At 35.6% G+C, this 19,216-nt stretch overlaps 1 protein-coding gene across 1 annotated transcript in view; it reads right to left on the reverse strand.

The window, feature by feature from the left end:
* The window catches only part of DCDC1 (doublecortin domain containing 1), a 447,948-nt gene that overhangs the window by 417,534 nt on the left and 11,198 nt on the right, over window positions 1–19,216 (reverse strand). The window contains exon 2 of the mRNA XM_043908575.1: window positions 5,428–5,732. Within this exon, the coding sequence (XP_043764510.1) occupies window positions 5,428–5,579 (152 nt within the window). The 5' untranslated portion in view covers window positions 5,580–5,732. The remainder of the gene's footprint in view (window positions 1–5,427; window positions 5,733–19,216) is intronic.

Consider the following 19,216-nt stretch of genomic DNA (forward strand, 5'->3'; position numbering starts at 1 on the left):
TTCAGCTGAATTTCCCATTACTCTGCTAATAGTAGCCTAACTTATACAATGAACTTTCTAATCACATTTGCTTCAATTTAGCCTTATTCAAAATCTTTACTGATTTTGAATGTTTTATGATGGGCTAAAATATAAACTAATATGGTATTTTCTTTATTTCTTTATTTTATCAAGAACACTTCACCAAAAATTTCAGCACAAGCATAAAATGACATGGAGGTTTTCCCCTGATTTTGAAACACAAAGCATCCTTGGTGAGTTTAGATTTCTATGGCAGAAATCTGCATGTGGCTAATAATTCTATTCATAAGTAGGAAGTGTGGCTACTTTGACAGATCATGGCTCAATAACAAGCATGCAGGTCTAAGTTATCACACAGTTTGGATGTGAATTCAACAGCAGGATAATGACAGTTGCCAAGGATTTGTGCTTGCTGTCGCTTCATACCAGTGTTGCCTGTCAAAATGTCTCTTTTTCTTATACAGAAGCCATAGAATTTTTATGGATAGCAATTACTTACAATGTACAATGAAGTACATCAAATCTAACAACCACTCTTTAGCCCCTCATTATTTGGTAGTCTCTTTGTTAAATGTAGTCAACCATTTTCATCTAAATTATTTATTTATACTGTATATTTGACAAGCATATATTTCTCGCTTTATATTCCTATGGCATTTAAACCTTCCTGAAGAGTTATGGTTTTATTTTAATATTGTCATTTGTAAAACTTGTCTTTATCCTATTACCATTTTAACCGTAATTAAACTCTCTAATTGGAATAAATACAAATAAGAAAATGTAAACATAAAGGAAAATGACCTTAAATACATTTAATAAGAAATCACCAACTTAAAATACTGGATGCAACAGATAAAAGAAATAAGCCCATCTATGTTTGGTGCATGGAAACTTATACAAAATCTGCAGTACACAAACCACAAAGATTTCATTACTTGTCATTCTACCTTCCCCCCAACTGAAGAAACAAATAACCTCTAAAGACATAAACACCTTTCTACAATTACTAGGTAAAATGTAATTTAAACATCACGAAAAGTGAATAATAGAAAGTGGCAATAATAAATACAAATAATTTCTCCCAAATTTTATTTTGAATACCAGAAGAAAATGTAATTCTAGTTTGACCTAGAAATATTGGTAAAGATACCTTGATTGCAGAGCAATTTTCAATTATTTTATAACACAATAAGTCCAACTTTTATTTGTAGCTCAATTACTGAATAATAACTGATGTATTATGCTCAAATTACACATATACCCTAAAGGAGATATTCAATGTTTGTTAAGTTGAACTTTCTTGCTTTTGTAGAAGGAAATGTAAAAAAGAAAAACAATTTATACAATTTGTAAAGGACTCATCTGAGTACAGGATCAGGGCATAAATTATCCCACTCAAAGGAAAAAATGAATATTAGCTCTGCTTGTGCAGAAGTACAAAGGAATAAAAATAAGGTACATCTTAAACCTAAAATTGGGGGAGATTATAGAAATAAAAGGGTTTTCCAGAGGAAATGCAAATTTTCAAAAAGAAATGATATAGTCTATTAACATTTTTAAAGTATAGCTTAGTCAGTAAAGAATCTGCCAGCAATGCAGGAGACCTGGGTTCGATTCCTAGGTTGGGAAGATCCCCTGGAGAAGGAAATGGCAACCCATTCCAGTATTCTTGCCTGGAGAATCCCATGGACGGAGGAACCTGGTGGGCTACAGTCTATGGGGTCGCAAGAGTTGAACACGACTTAGCGACTAAACCACCACCACCAGCAATATATTAATGTCTGGATCTGCAGAGTTTTCTTTTTTTAAGACTCTAAGGAAAAATCTGACAAAAGTTTTGAATTAGGAAAAGTGCAATTTGTTGGGCAATGGAGGTTGCGAACAGTGGAGGTGTTGGCTTGCTTCATTAACTCCTTACTGCTTCCTTCCCCTCACTCTGCTGCTCATCCCATTGTGGGAACTAATAGCTCATCTTTGGAATTGTGAGATTACTAAACTTAAACTGTCCCTAGAAAAGGTGATATAACCAAATACTTATATTTCAAAAAGAGCCTAAGACTCATTCCAATTCAAAATAGCCAAGATAACTAAAATGATATAAAAAAGTGAGTGACTAGATTAAGCACTGTTAGTCTCCTCGAAAGCAAGATTTGTCTGTGAATCAGCAACCAGATAATCTACAATAAGAAGATGTTGGCGATTCACTTTTAAAACTGATTTAAGTCCTAGTATAATATACTAACAATAATTGGGGAACTAAAAGAGTTGATATTACACTCAGCTGCAAGCGGGATTAAAAAAAAAACAACACTACAACATTCTGCTATAATAATCATGAAATTACATTCTTAGATGATCATCAGCTAAATATTATTAAAATATATGTGGGATAGAAAGAGATACTAACTGTCTAGACCATTCTGTTAGTTTTGTGATATACAATTTTGGGACTTCCCTGGCAGTCCAGTTTTTAAGACTTCACTTTCCAGTGCAGAGGGTGCAGGTTAAATCCTTGGTTGGGGAGTGAAGATCCCACAAGCCTCACAGCCAAAACACCAAGACATAAAACAGAAGCAATACCATAAACTAATTCAATGAAGACTTTAAAAATGGTCTACATAAAAAATATCTTTTTAAAAATGCAATTTTAATTTGGAAATTGTCCATTTTTAGCATTCAGAGACATCTTCCACAAATATAGCAGAACTGCCCCTAGATACCTATTACCAATAAATAATTGATTCTGCTTCATGCTTCAAAGGCTGATACCCTGTTTCAGGTCACCTGGGAATGCATCAGACTACAGCTGGGGAGGAAAAGTTCCCTATCATTTGCTTTCCTTGAAGTAACCACAAGAACGAAGCTATACTTCTCCAGTCATCTGATCTTTTGGTGGCAAGTCATAAAATGGGAGGATCAGTCCTTCTTGGGCATGATATATTGAACTCACACTATTGATGATAGTTTTCTTTTTGGGGGGAAGGCTCCTGGCACAGCAGTTTTTCCTTTGTTACAAACAAATATAACATAGAGTGACAGAGGCAAACCATTGTAAGAACACAAGAAAGAGAGAAAAGAAGGATAAGGTAAATGTAATAAAAAGTAGATTAATACCACAGATAATAACATAAGAATAATGTGATTCATCACTGCATGGTTACAAAGAATGGATTTAATGTGGGCAGGTTTTGTAAAAATGTACAATGTGTTAAATAGTGAAGAAAAGCACAGTCTCTGTTATATAAGTAAAGGAACAACAAACTGACTATACTTTAATAATTATTTATCATAAACGATCAAAAAGATGGTGGAATAAAGGTGGCAAAGGAAAAAAGGATGAGACAAGAGAAGTTTTAACCTCAATCAGGGAGGAAACATCTTTACTCATAGAGAAAATTGCCTCTCTGATAATCATATTAATGCCAATGGATCTTAGATTACCATTAGCCTTTATGAACTTGACCCTTCAGGTTGAAACTCATCATTTTCTTTTTCATAAAAGTAAAGGGCCTCAGAGCATTGTCTTTGACTTTCTATTCAACTGTCAAGAAGAGATTACTTCATTTTCTAGGTATATCATATTCAAAGTTGATGGTAACAGACAATGGTGAAAGAAAAGAAGTTAGGATCCAAACAAAGAAATAGAAGTACAACGAAACAAACTATAAAAAACAGGTGGTAAGAAAAGTGTAATATGAAAAACAAAGACTGGCATATGAAAAGGAAAAGGGCAAGTAAAACAAAAGTTAGAGACTCAGACAAAGAACAGAAAGAAACTGAATAAATAAAATTACAAGCTGTATAAAAGATATCATAAAAGACAGAAAAAAAAGTAAACCTATTACTATTTTGGAAAGGAAACTTAGTAAAAGTAAATTCTAAAGGCAATTTAAAAATGTGCAAACACACATTAGCATTGGCAGTTGTATAAAGGACTACTTAAAAATCCTATTTAGAAAATTTTTTCCGTTGTCTTATAGGGAGGAATACTATCATGAGAAAATTATGTCTCTACAATATAACCACTGGGTAATGATTTCCTATAAATGATCTAGCCATGTAGCTAGCACACTGTGTCAGTGATCTCATACACTGCTAACATGCACTCATACCTTAGAGGAATAGGGCAAAACAAAGGTTAGCTGAAAATCTGTATTTCACTTTCACCTAAAAACTTAGTGACATATTAAAAAAAAAACAATCAAACTCTTCAAAGATATAAATAGGAGCTATCATGTCTAAGGAGATTAACACAATCCCTAATTTAAGAATACTTTTTCAATATTTTTATAATCTACATTTCCTTTTAAACATAAAAACTATGGCATCACATTTAGCCAGACAACAGTTTATCAATAACTGACAGATACTTTTTTGTTCTTTCACTTTCTTTTTTCTTTTTTTAATATTTATTTATTTGGCTGCACCAGGTCTTATTTATGGTGGGACCTTTTTTTTCCCTAACTTGCAGCAAGTGGGATCTAGTTCCCTGACCAGGGATTGAACTCAAGCCCCTTGCACTGGGAGCATGGAGTCTTAGCTGCTGGACTACCAGGAAAGTCTCTGTTCTTTTACTTTCTAATTGAGAAAAAAACACAGGAAAAATAACTCTGTCTCCTCTGCTTTATATTTCTGAGAAGTGTGGTAGAGTATAGTAGTTAAGAGTTTTATCTGTGGAGTTAGAACTATCTGGGTTCAAACTTTACCTTCTCTACTTACCCTGGTGGCTCAGACTGGAAAGAATCTGCCTGCAATGAGGGAGACCTGGGTCCAATCCCTGAGTCAGGAAGACCCCGTGGAGAAGGAAATGGCAACCCACTCCAGTATTCCTGCCTGGAGAATCCCATGAACAGAGGAGCCTGGCAGGCTACAGTCCATGGGGTTGCAAAGAATCAGACAGGACTGAGCAACTAACACACTTTCTTTACCTACCAGCACTGTGATATTAATTAACCTCTCTAGGTCTTTGTTCCCTCATATGTAAAATGGAGATGACTAAAACACTGTCTGCCTTACATTCCTCTCAAAGTTGTTTTGAGAACTAAATAAATGTAATACAGGTTAAGCACTTAGCATGGTGACTGGCAAATAGCAAATACTGCCCCTTGCCATTACTGTTATCATCACTATCCTACCTGTCCAAGTCAGGCTCTAGGAATAATTTATGTTTATTGAGTCATCTATCTTTTTTATTCCCATAAAATAGAAAAAAAAATGGAAGGGTTCTAATCTAGGCAACAACCTTGGCAGCCCATCACATCTCCAAATTTTTACTGATACAGTCTTTACTAAATACTGAGAATTTACATAAAAGAGCTAACCTTTTAAAGCACTTTTATCTCCATCAGAATTGTTTAAGTTGCTGAAATAATGAATAATAAAAAAGTTTAAGTTGCTGCTTCTTACCTTGGTAAGGCACTTGAAATGTATTTGTAAGTTGACTGAATGGTATCCCCATTGAAGGTGTCTTCAGGATTGCTTTGCTGTGATATGTCTGTGACTTTAGTCAAGGGTGATAAAGGAGACTGAGAAAGGAGCACTTTGTGTTCTTCTGTCATTTTCAGCTCAAACTGAGGAAGAATGTCATTTAATTTAAAATGTAAAATCCTCCTGGATTATTAATTGAGGCTGGGCACTAATCACAATTTACTTCCCATCATGTAGTGGTTGCTAAATGTGAAATCTCATTAGAAATGAGCAGAGATGAGACCCTAAAGGAAGACAAAAATATGAATTTAAGTCTTTGATAAGTACAATACTATTTAAGAAAAAATGATAAAAATGATATCAAGGCTGTATATCGTCACCCCGCTTATTTAACTTATATGCAGAGTACACCATGAGAAATGCTGGGCTGGAAGAAGCACAAGCTGGAATCAAGATTTCCAGGAGAAATATCAATAACCTCAAATATGCACATGACACCACCCTTATGACAGAAAATGAAGAGGAACTAAAGAGCCTCTTGATGAAAGTGAAAGAGGAGAGTGAAAAAGTTGGCTTAAAGCTCAACATTCAGAAAACTAAGATCATGGTCCCATCACTTCATGGCAAATAGATGGGGAAACAGTGTAAACAGTGGCTGATTTTATTTTGAGGGGCTCCACAATCACTGCAGATGGTGACTGCAGCCATGAAATTAAAAGACACTTACTCCTTGAAAGGAAAGTTATGACCAACCTAGACAGTGTATTAAAAAGCAGAGACATTACTTTGCCAACAAAAGTCCATCTAGTCAAGGCTATGGTTTTTCCAGTATCATGTATGGATGTGAGAGTTGGACTATAAAGAAAGCTGAGTGCAGAAGAATTGATGCTTTTGAACTGCGGTGTTGGAGAAGACTCTTGAGAGACCCTTGGATGGCAAGGAGATCCAACCAGTCCATGCTAAAGGAGATCAGTCTTGGGTGTTCATTAGAAGGACTGATGTTGAAGCTGAAGCTCCAATACTTTGGCCACCTGATGCAAAGAGCTGACTCATTTGAAAAGACCCTGATGCTGGGAAAGATTGAGGGCAGGAGGAGAAGGGGATGACAGAGGATGAGATGGTTGGATGGCATCACTGACTCAATGGACATGCTGCTGCTGCTGTTGTTAAGTCGCTTCAGTCATGTCTGACTCCGTGTGACCCCACAGACGGCAGCCCAGCAGGCTCCTCTGCCCCTGGGATTCTCCAGGCAAGAATACTGGAGTGGGTTGCCATTTCCTTCTCTAACGCCTGTATACATGCTAAGTTGCTTCAGTTGTGTCCAACTCTGTGCGATCCCATGGACAGCAGCCCACCAAGCTCCTCTGTCCATAGAATTCTCTAGGCAAGAGCACTGGAGTGGGTTGCCATTTCCTTCTCCACAATGGACATGAGTTGGGGTAAACTCTGGGAGTTGGTGATGGACAGGGGAGCCTGGTGTGCTGTGGTTCATTGGGTCGCAAAGAGTCAGACACGCCTGAGCAACTGAACTGAACTGAACACATTGCTAATTACACAAACAACATGAGGCATATGTTATTGAAAAGTACACCACAATGCCTTTTTTGTTTTTGCCTTTTCTCTTTCCTTTTTTGGAAGCTACCTTCCTGTTGATTCTGTTGGGAATTATGTGGCCATGCTTTCCTAGAAGTGAGTGTGTCCAAGGCTAGACAATCAAAGTACCTTCCCCAGACACAGGGGTTGCTAAGTCAGAGTTTAGATGGAAAAAATTAAGTAGTACTCTGTTTTCTAGGATTGCTAGTTTTAAGAACAATGTAAACTTCCACCACTGAGAACGAAGCAAAAACAGTTGAAAGAAAAAATGAGAGATATTCTTATGATTAGAAAGTAAATCACCTTGCAGAATGAAATCTCCTGAGTATTCTGGTGTGTTTATTACATAAACCAATTATTTTTTTAAAAATTGCACTGAACTACTCAAAAATACCTCTTAAAATATAGCAATAATTTTCTTTTATTTAGTAAATGGGAATATTACAATCTCAATCTTTACCAAAAGAGGTAATCATTTTAGTAATGTTTATAGTTTCTTTTTTTCATGTGAAACACTTTCTAGATGCTTTTAGGTGTAAAGAGTTACATAAGTGTGAAATCACTACCATTATTAAGTGCAAAATTTCTTCTATAATATTACTGTAAAAACAGTGTCATCCTCACTAAAAGTAGAATGTTTTAACTGGTTAAGTAGAATATGCAGACTATAAGAGGTTTTTAGATAAGATTACAGCACATTACTAATTAAATGAGAACAAATTGTTAATTAGAAATTAAAGAAAAATGTGTTAATTTTAATTTTACTGACATGAAGTACTATGGCATTTTAGCAGAGTACAGAAAAAGGTACTACTTTATGTTTTGTTAACACATGTAGAGTTTATTCACTGATACACTGAAAAAAACATTATTTTTCTTTACTTCCCATCCATTAACAATTTTACATGAACAGAAGTTCTCCTCTCATATGCCTAGATCTGCTCTTCCACTGTTTTTCTTTTTTTTTTTAAGCACTGAAAATCACAGTGGTCACGAGCCTGGGCACTGGAGCCACAGTGTCTGGGTTTCCCTTCCTGCTGCCCACTTACTGGGTGTGACACTCTGGACAAGTCATGTAAGCTCTCTGTGCATCAGTTCCATCGTCTGTAAAACGGGGTTAAGAACAGTAGCCACTTCACACAGTCAGTGCGTTTGGCACACAGTAGGTTCCAAGTGTCAGCTGTTAAAGGGGAGAGGCTTGACAGTCTTCAAGTCAGGGCTCTGAGTACCAATAACTAACCGTACAGAGACTTTCCAAGGGGCATGCAAGTGTGAAGAGTTTCAAGCAAACCAATTTCCAGATCTTTGGCCTCCATATATATGCTTTCCTAAAATGTATATATATATATATATATATATATGGAAAACCAAATACTTTTGCTATATAACTAAAATTAACACAGTATTGTAGATTAACTATACTTCAGTAAAAAAAAGAAATTGAGTGGAAATAAGTTTAAGGAGAAATAAGAAAGATATAACAGCTGTTGAAGAAGAGCTTTTTAATATTTTTACTCTCTTAAAATCCCAGGAGCATTCAGGCCATGAACATGTGACATCCTGTCATGTTAGAAAACAAGGAAGCTATCAAAGCCAAGTGGGTCATGCCAAAAGGAGATGGGAACCAACTTGAAGGGAATTCCATGGGGCAAAGATGGGGCACTCTGAACACTGAACAAAAAAAAAGGAAAAGATCAGGACTTCCCTGGTGGTCCAGTGGTTAAGACCGCAGGCTTCCACTGCAGGGGGCGCAGGTTCAGCCTCTGGTTTAGAGAGCTAGGATCCCACATGCCATGTGGCTTTTACTTCAATCAAGTAAAAGATTGAAACATTAAATGTATAAAAATCCATCATTACATATTAGTACTAAAATAAAGTTTTATAACTTTATTGTTTTATAACTTTATCACCTTTGTTGCTTGCTAGGGCACCAATTTATTATTCTGAAAAATAATAAATATACTTTTCCTGGTTTCCTAAAGGGCTTCCCTGGAGGCTCATATGGTAAAGAACCTGCCTGCAATGCAGGAGACCCAGATTCGATCCCTAGGTCAGAAAGATCCCCTGAAGAAGGGAATAGCAGCTACCCACTCCAGTATTCTTGCCTGGAGAATTCCATGGACAGAAGAGCCTGGCAGGCTGCAATACATGGGATTTCCTACAATGGGCTATAATTCTGGATAACCAACTAGATGATGAGAGAAAATTCTTCCTCAATAGTTAATACATGTAGATGGAATAAAAGAATTAGCAAATCATCATATTGCAAACCATAATGAAATAGTGGGTCCAGATAATGTTTGTCCAGGTAATGTTTGTCATTATTAGATAAAGAGTGATAGGAAATTTATAATAGATGAATCTGACTGATATCACCTATGCCACTGAAACATATTAATGTGTCATTAAAGTAAAACAACCAGAAATTGTTTCTCCTTATGTGAGTTCAGTGAGATTATAAATACAGGAAAATCTATAAGGCATTCATTCATGCTACAAACACTGAATGTAATCAAGTTTTTAGATCTAACTTCTAGTTTGTGAGAAATAGGGGAGGGTAGAGAGACATGTTAAATGATATCGCACAGAGAATAAGAGGAGGGGGAAAATGTTACAAAAGAAAAGAGACATAGGAATTGTATCAGCCAAATGCAATGCATAAACCTTGTTTAGATCCTGATTTGAACAAACCAACTTTAATAAGACAGACATTTTTGAGGCAACTGGTGATATCTGAACACAAACTGGATACTATTGGCATTAAGGTTAATTATTTTATTGGATATGGATAAAAGGTATTGTTATAATAAATATCTGTTAGAGACACAAACCAAACTGTTTTTAAATAAAGTATTATTCAGGTTTGCTCTAAAATACTGTAAGAAGAAAAGTGAAGGAAAGTATAGATAAGAATGGCAGATGTTAATGGCTGTTTATGTTGGATAAAGAATGCATGGGAGTTTACTATTTTTCCTTTTGTGTTTGAAAATGTTCATAAAATGTTTCTTAAAAACCATATGGAACTTATATTTTATTGGATATGTTTAAAAGACCAATGTAATAGTTTTATTTTAAAATGTTTAAATTTTAAATTTTAAAATGTCAGCATTCATAGTACCCCAAAAATTACATCTTTTCCAACTATTTAAGCTTATAATGGGAAATTTTAAATTTCAACTTAAAATGTGCGTGGGAATATATAAGCAAAACTATTTAAAGGTCACTATGAGAGCCACTGAGTACCTCTGACTTCAGCTTTGAGCAAGGAGAGAATGTAACTAGGACAGAGCTGACACAGACAACCTCCTACTCTTCTTCCCAGGTAAACTGGGATCTGCTCAGTGTTCCTGGGTTTGCTTAGGAAGCACCCATTCCAGAGGCGAGAGACTGGTCCTTTTAATTCCTTCATTGTGGACAAAGTGCTTATGATTGCCATAGAATCACCAAAACGTAACACTTCTTTCACAGCTTGTTATTAGTCCCTCAGCCAGATAGTGATGATCAGATGCATTTGCTTAAAATCTCAGACTGTGAGAGAGGATCACTGAAGTCCAAAGTGAAGAGTACTGCCAAGTGGAAAATTATCTTGATGTAAGGGTAGCTGCTGAACACATTACCAAGAAAGCTAACCCAGAGGGCTCACAGACCAAATTAAAATGCTCTATTCACACAATTCACTAAAAAAAACTTAAAACATACAGTGATAAGCAAGGGGAAAGAAAGCAGCAAAGTCAACATACTTAAGATACGGTATGAGTGCCACGGTCACACTGTCCAAATCTTGCGCTCTCTGCCCACATCAGCCTTCCCCATGATGGTGTGCTACGGAAACCAGAGCTGGGATTTGAGCCAGGGGCTCAGACAGAAGGTACCAAAGAATAATGGGAGAGACACAGAGGCAGCTGTGCCTGGTCAAAGCTATAGCTTGTGAATTAACTTTGTGAGGAGCTACAGGTTTTATTTGTATTTCTTGGGCATAGATCTTTGGGCCAAAATGGGACCATATTGGATGTTATCAGTAGGTGGTCAGTTTAGGGATGACACAGCAATCAGCCCTGAATTGGCAAGGTCATGGCTTAGTCTGCCTCTCTGTTGAATAAAACTTGTCTATTCTATCATATATGTCATTTAGTCTCTTTATCTTGGCACATTTTATAGGTTACTAACTTGATTACTATGTAACATTTAGCACATCTTCTGAATTCTGCCTCTCTTTCATAAACTACTGATTTATACATATCTATAATTTTTTGGCATGCATGCAAGATCTTAGTTCCCAACCAGGGATTGAACCATGTACCCTGCAGTGGAAGCGAGGATTCTTAACCACAAGACCACCAGGGAAGTCTCACATATCTATACTTACTACAGTCTGTGAATGTCATCTGTACTTCATAAGCTATTAGCTTACTACCTATCTATATTCAGCATTTCTTCTGTTTCATTGTATCATTTTTTAAATCTTATACAGCTGAACTGAATATTCAAACTCACATTATATGGTGCCTTCTATAATAGCAGGCTAGATATACTAGGAGCAGTGAAAGAAAGACACAAGAAAACAAGAAAAGACAAGAAATGTAGAAGTGCCATCATCTTAAAAGGCTGTAGGTGCAATTAGAGCATGGTTGCAAGATACAAGGTTAATATACAAAAGTTAATTGCAAACAAATAGAATTTGAAATTAGAAACATTTGCCCACTACTCAAAAAAAAAATGAAATACTGAGGTATAAATCTAACAAAATATGTACAAGATCTATATGAGGAAAACTAAAAAAGTCCAGAAATAGACCCACATAAAGTTTGACAAAGGAGAACAATGGCACAAAGATAGTCTTTTCAACTAATGGTACTGGAACAGTGGTGCACACACAGGCAAAAAAAATAAGAGAAAGAGAGAGAAAGTGAGAGAGAATCTAAACACAGACCTCATGCCCTTCACATAAATTAGCTCAAAATGAATCACAAAACTAAATGTAAAACACAGAACTATAACACTCTTAGAAGATAACACAGAAGATAACCTAGATGACCTTGGGTATGTCAATGACTTCTTAGATACAACACCAAGGCATGATCCATGAAAGAAATAACCAATCCACTGGATTTCATTAAAATTAAAAACTTCTGCTCTGTGAAAGACAAAAGAGAATGAGAAGACAAGTCACAGGCTGGGAGAAAATATTTGCAACAAACATGTCTGATAAATGAATATCATCCAAAATTTACAAAGAACTCTTAGAACTCAACAATAAGAAAACAAACAGCCTGCTTTTAAGATGGGCCAAAGACCTTAACAGAAATCTGACCAAAGAAGACATACAGATGGCAAATAAGCACATGACAAGGTGCTTCACATTATATATCTGCAGGCAAATACAAATTAAAATGACACTGAGATACCACTACACACCTATTAGAATGGCCAAAATCCTGTGAAGCAACAGGAACTCTCATTCACTGTTGGGAATGCAAAATAGTACAGCTACACTGGAAGAGCTGGGTGGTTTCTTACAAAACTAAACACACTCTTACCAAAGACTCAGAAATCATGCTTCTTGATATTTATCTAAATAATGTGAAAACTTATGTCCACACCAAAATCTGAACTTGGATGTTTATAGCAGCTTTCTTCATAACTGCCAAAACTTTGAAGCAACCAAGATGTCCTTCAGTAGATGAATAGATAAGCAAACTATGTTCTATCTAGGTAATGAAATATTATTCAGCACTAAAAAAAAAGAAACCAAAATGAGCTATAATGCCATGAAAAGATACAGAGGGATCTTAAATGAGTATTCAAGTGAAAGAAGCCAATATTAAAAGTCTATGCACCATATGATTCCAACTACTGACATTCTGAAAATATCAAATAGCAAAACTGTGGAGATCTTAAAAAATACCAGTAATTGCCAGGGGTCGGGGTTGTGGTGATAGAAATGAATATATAGAACATGAGATTTCTATGAAAAATACTCTGTATAATACCATAATTGACAGATACATGTCATTATACATTTCTCTAAATCATAAAATTGAACATCATGAATGAACCCTAATGTAAACTATAGACTCTTAATGATTATGAAATGTCAATGTAGGTTTATCAATTGTAATAAATGTACCACAACACTCTGCTGGTGGATATTTATAAAGGAGGAGGCTATGTACATGTCAGGGGTAGGGATTACGTGATAAATCTCTGTACCTTTCCCTCAATTTTGCTGTAATCTTAAACTGCTCTAAAAGAATAAGTCCAGTTTTTAGAGGAGACTTCAGAAGGTCATTGTTCTGCAGTTTCCAGCACAGAGAACTAGTACATATTTGATGGGAGAAGACTCAGGTAGCTACTAAAGACTGGTCCTAAGTAACACATATTTGGAAATCCTTAGGCAGACTTTTTGGCCATATCGCTCCAAGTCAGTATGTATCTATCTGTTGAGGAGTAATGTACTATTCCAGCAGTGATGTATCATGTTTCTTGCTCTCTGATTTGGCCATACTGATTTAACTGCCGTTCAGTTCAGTTCAGTCACTCAGTCAGTGTCCAATTCTTTGCGACCCCATGGACTGCAGCATGCCAGGCTTTTCAGTCCATCACCACCTCCCAGAGCTTGCTCAAACTCATGTCCATCAAGTTGGTGATGCCATCCAACCATCTCATCCTCTGTCATCCCCTTCTCCTCCTGCCTTCAATCTTTCCCAGAAATCAGGGTCTTTTCTAAGAAGTCAGTTCTTTGCATCAGATAGCCAAAGTATCAGAGTTTCAGTTTCAGCATCACTCCTTCCAAAGAATATTTAGGACTGATTTCCTTTAAGATGGACTGGGTTGGATCTCCTTGCAGTCCAAGGGACTCTCAAGAGTCTTCTCCAACACCACAGTTCAAAAGCACCAATTTTTCGGTACTCAGTTTTCTTTTTAGCCCAACTCTCACATCCATACATGACTACTGGAAAAACCATAGCTTTGACTAGACAGACCTTTGTCAGCAAAGAATGTCTCTGCTTTTTAATAAGCTGTCTAGATTTGTTATAGTTCTTCTTCCAAGGAGCAAGTGCCTTTTAATTTCATGGCTGCAGTCACCATCTGCAGTGATTTTGGAGCCCAAGAAAATAGTCTCTCACTGTTTCCATTGTTTCCCCATCTGTTTGCCATGAAGTGACGAGACCAGATGCTATGATCTTCGTTTTTTGAATGCTGAGTGTTAAGCCAGCTTTTTCACTCTCCCCTTTCATCAAGAGGTTCTCTAGTTTCTTTTTCACTTTCTCCCTTAAGGTGGTGTCACCTGTGTATTTTAGGTTACTGATATTTCTCCCAGCAATCTTGATTCCAGCTTGTGCTTCATCCAGCCCAGCATTTTACATGATGTACTCTGCATATAAATTAAATAAGCAAGGTGACAATATACAGCCTTGATATACTCCTTTCCCAACTTGGAACCAGTCTGTTGTTCCATGTCTGGTTCTAACTGTTGCTTCTTGACCTGCTTACAGATTTCTCAGGAGGCAGGTAATGTGGTCTGGTATTCCCATCTCTAAGAATTTTGCAGTTTCTTGTGATCCACACAGTCAAAGGCTTTGGCGTAGTCAATAAAGCGGATGTTTTTCTGAAACTCTCTTGCCTTTTCTATGATCTAATGGCTGTTGGCAATTTGATCTCTGGATCCTCTGCCTTTTCTAAATCCAGCTTGAACATCTGGAAGTTCTTGGTTCACATACTGTTGAAGTCTGGCTTGGAGAATTTTGAGCATTACTTTGCTAGTGTGTGAGATGAGGCTAGTTGCCATTAGCCTCCTTCCAAAGCTGAAACAGTGTCTCCAAACCACAGTAGAAGCCATTATATCCTGCTGTTGCACCCTCAGATCTATAAGGTATTATCAACATAGATAATGACCTTGGTTCAGGAGATCATGTAAGTTGCTGCTACATTCAAGCTTATAGGAGACATCTGGAAGGCCACCCTTTTAGATACCTCATTTGATCACTGCAGATGGTGACCACAACTATGAAATTAAAAGACGCTTGCTCCTTGGAAGAAAAGCTATGACCAACCTAGACAGCATATTAAAAAGCAGAGACATTACTTTGCCAACAAAAGTCCGTCTAGTCAAAGCTATGGTTTTTCCAGTAGTCATGCATGGATGTGAGAGTTGGACTATAAGGAAAGCTGAGCACCGAAGAATTGATGCTTTTGAACTGTGGTGTTGGAAAAGACCTTTCAGAGTCCCTCGGACTGCAAGGAGATCCAACCAGTCCATGCTAAAGGAAATCAGTCCTGAATATTCATTGCAAGGACTAATGCTTAAGCTGAAACTCCAATACTTTGGCCACCTGATGCAAAGAACTGACTTCTTAGAAAAGACCCTGATTTCTGGGAAAGATTGAAGGCAGGAGGAAAAGGGGATGACAGAGCATGAGATGGCTGGATGGCATCACTGACTCAATGGACATGAGTTTGAGCAAGCTCCAGGACTTAGTGATGGACAGGGAAGCCTGGCGTACTGCAGTCCATGGGGTCGCAAAAGAGTTGGACACGACTGAGAGACTGAACTGAACTGAACACTATCAGAACTATGGTTAGCAGAGCAGTTCTTCTCAATTCTTATCACATTATTATCACTCATTGCTATGATAAATAAAATGTAAACAAGGTATCTTGGTGGCCCTCCAAATGTGTTTTCCCTAAAGCTACTTTTCTAATTCCTGATCCCATCATCTATTCATTCAATCATCAAATATTTGTTAAGCACCAACTGTTTCCAGAGTTAAAAAAAAAAAAAAAAGACAATGAATTCAGTGTTGAATGAGACAATATTGTTCCTTCACTAGCTGAATTTTTATTATAATGTATGTACTCAATTTTAATTAACTTTTCTTATTAAAAACAACTTGAATGATGATAACTGTAGTTGTTACAGAAATCCCCACATTAAGACTGGAAAGAGGAGTATAGAAATAAAATTCCTTACAATCTCCTACCCTTGGAGTTAGCCACCATTATAACTTTTCAGTATTTGTTTTATGATTTTTGTCAACGACTTTACGGAGATATAGACTTCTCTTTAAACAAAAGTGTGACTATACTAAAACCAGTTCATATACAGCTATGTTCACCTAATGAGAATATTCCGATGTTATTAAATATTTGTTGAGAACATGATATTTTAATTATTTAATATCTTAGCTGGTTGTTCCAAATACTTCCTACTGCAAATAAAGCTCTGATTTTTGCTCACATATTGACCGTGCAACTGAATAGCTCCTTATGACGCTGTGGAAGTTAACTTTCCAGATTAAAGCAGCTGGACGATTTTAAAGCTGCTGATGTGTATCTCCAAGGCGAACTGCTTTTTAGAGTTTCTACCAATTTCTAAAACTGGAGAAATATATATGAAAGCCAATCTAACAGCACTCATTACTGGAATAAAATATTATTTCTTAGCCTTACCAATTTAAGAATAATTTTCTAACTGGTAGTGAAAATTTAATTTAATAAATACCATCATATAGAGTTTTCATCAGATCATTACCCACGGAGGAATATTGGAATAATCAGTGAGATTTTATGGACCTGGAGGGTGTTATGTGTAGTGAAATAAGTCAAAGAAAGACAAATACTGTATGTTACCACTTGTATGTCAAATCTAAAATATAAAACAAATGAATGGATATAACAAAACAGAAAGAGACTCACAGATACAGAGAACAAACTAGTGTTACCAATGGGGAGATGGAAGGGATTTGGGATAAGATAGGGACAGGGAAAAAACTACTGTGTATAAAATAAATAAGCTACAAGGATATATTGTATGGCACAGGGCCCATAACCAATATTTTCTAATAACTCTAAATGAAGTATCATCTATAAAAATTTTGAATCACTATGTCATACACTTAAAACTGACATAATGTTATAAGTCATCCCTACCTCAAATAAATATTAAATAAATACCATTATTTAAATTTTTTATGGTACCAATACTCAAGGAGAAATACCAAGGGATAATCAGTGAGATTTTATGAACTACAAATTATTTTAATTCTACTTAGGAAACTATTTAATTAAAAGAAGAAATTCCTGAAATATAGGATATATGTTAAACTTTCAGATATTTTAAAGATAACTGAGTTCAAAATATCTAATTAGCCCAATGCCCCCTTTCCCATATACTTATGATAACATATCCAATTATCTTGAAAAAGGCAATTAAAATTACTATTAATAATCTTAATGCTAGGACATGTTATAATTCATTTGATAATTACATTTCCCACAAAGATACTGTCAACATAAACTGTGAAACTGCAGATCCATCCTATTTACAAGTATCAGAGACAATATGCTCACTATTCTGTTGTACTTAAATGTTGTATTGCAGTTTTTCTTAACAGGTAATACGTGACATGAAACATGTCTCATTTTATGTTTCATAATTTCCATTCTGATGTTTAACATTAAGAAATTATATTTATGTATCACACATGTCAGAAAACAATTTAAATAATTAAAGCAAGAAAAATAATAGCAACCGTGCCTTTCAAGTACAAAATATAAATCTTTTATTCATAGATAAAGAACCATCTGTGATCAGAAACGCCAACTATTCACATTTTCTGATTCATATAGCTAGCATTAAGTATTTTTGTCTGTATTCATGTTTTATATTTTCAGAAATTAGGTGTGAATCAAAATAGTTACAAAAATAAGAAAAAAATCAAGAGACTACCTTTCAAGATTGACTCATAAGTTCTGAAAATTCATTATTTATATTCTTCACTCTGATTTTTATAACAAGGAAAAGAAAAATGTAATTGTTTTGATTTCAAAAACATACTAAGGAAAAGGTACTATTTAAGCTGGGCTGAAGTTTACACTATTTATTGCTATTTTTCTTAAAAAATATGCACTAGAATAAATATTTTTCTAAACACCAAAGTAAATACAATACATGGTTCTGGCATATTTATTTTTTTGAAAAGGCACGCTGAATCTTAGACAACATAAATACTAGGCAGTGTGGTGGTTGCCATAGTAACAAGTAAATAGGAGCATAAAAATACATGCAGTTTTTCAAATGTATACACTTTTTTTCATAAATATGCACATTTTATAGGAAAAGAATTCAACCTTTGCTTTAGCTCCCTGTTTAGAGAGATAAACACCTAATTCTTTAGAAATGAAAGATTATCACATAGAATGCAGCAGGCTCAAAAAATGCTTTTGAATGCTATATGGGAAGTCTTAAGGTTTGTAAGTCAATGTTCCAAAATGAAGGCAGGAAAAAAACTCCTTTCCTTTCTATGTTACTTTAACAGTTCTTTAGGTAAGGATAAAACTACATAAACTTCTTTACCTCCCAAGCATGAAATTTCCTTTTATTTTGCATAACTTTATTATTCACATGCATTAAATGGAGCACTTGACCATGGAAAACTGAAAGCCCAGTTGATCACAAAGAAACTTCAAAAGTTAATGCTAACCTATGAGCTACTACTTGAACAAATGACTTGAAAATCTTTGTGCCTGAGTGCTAAATTGGGATTTAAGAAGTTCTTTTCTTTCTTAGTTTTCTCCTTTTATTAAAATACCATTTCTGGTTTACAGGTGCCATAGAAGACACAGGAGTATATTGATTTTGTGTTCTGGATTTTATACTTCCAGTTTAAGAGTGATAGGATACATTTTCTAGAGCCAGAGAGAGAAGTGGTTCTAAAAACCATCATGTGAAGTTTGGAATCTACTGCAAGGTTTGGTAAACCAACCAAAACAGAACAGGAAAGCTGCTCAACCCCGTGGGAAACAAATCCTTCAAATCTGATTACATAAATTTGTACTTCCAATTTGTTTCAATAACAACTATTATGGAACATTCTCTTGGAAAATTTACAAAATTTAAAAGATCACCTTCTAGGCAGGGTGCCAAATATGAGGTTAACACAAGGGTTCACCTGTGCTGACACCTTGATAAAGAAATAATAGACTATAATGAACTAGTCTGCAAGAGTAACTTCCTCATCACACATATGCATGATAAAATTTACTCTTATTAAAGAGAAATCTGTTTCCTGGGGAGAGAGTAAATTTAAACTCTAATTCATTCAAGGAATGAATTAAAATATTATAGGAATAGAATAGGTGAGATGAATGATATAACTACTGCAAAGGGAAGAAA

The sequence above is a fragment of the Cervus elaphus genome, chromosome 1 (assembly GCF_910594005.1).
Source record: "Cervus elaphus chromosome 1, mCerEla1.1, whole genome shotgun sequence".
NCBI lineage: Eukaryota > Metazoa > Chordata > Mammalia > Artiodactyla > Cervidae > Cervus > Cervus elaphus.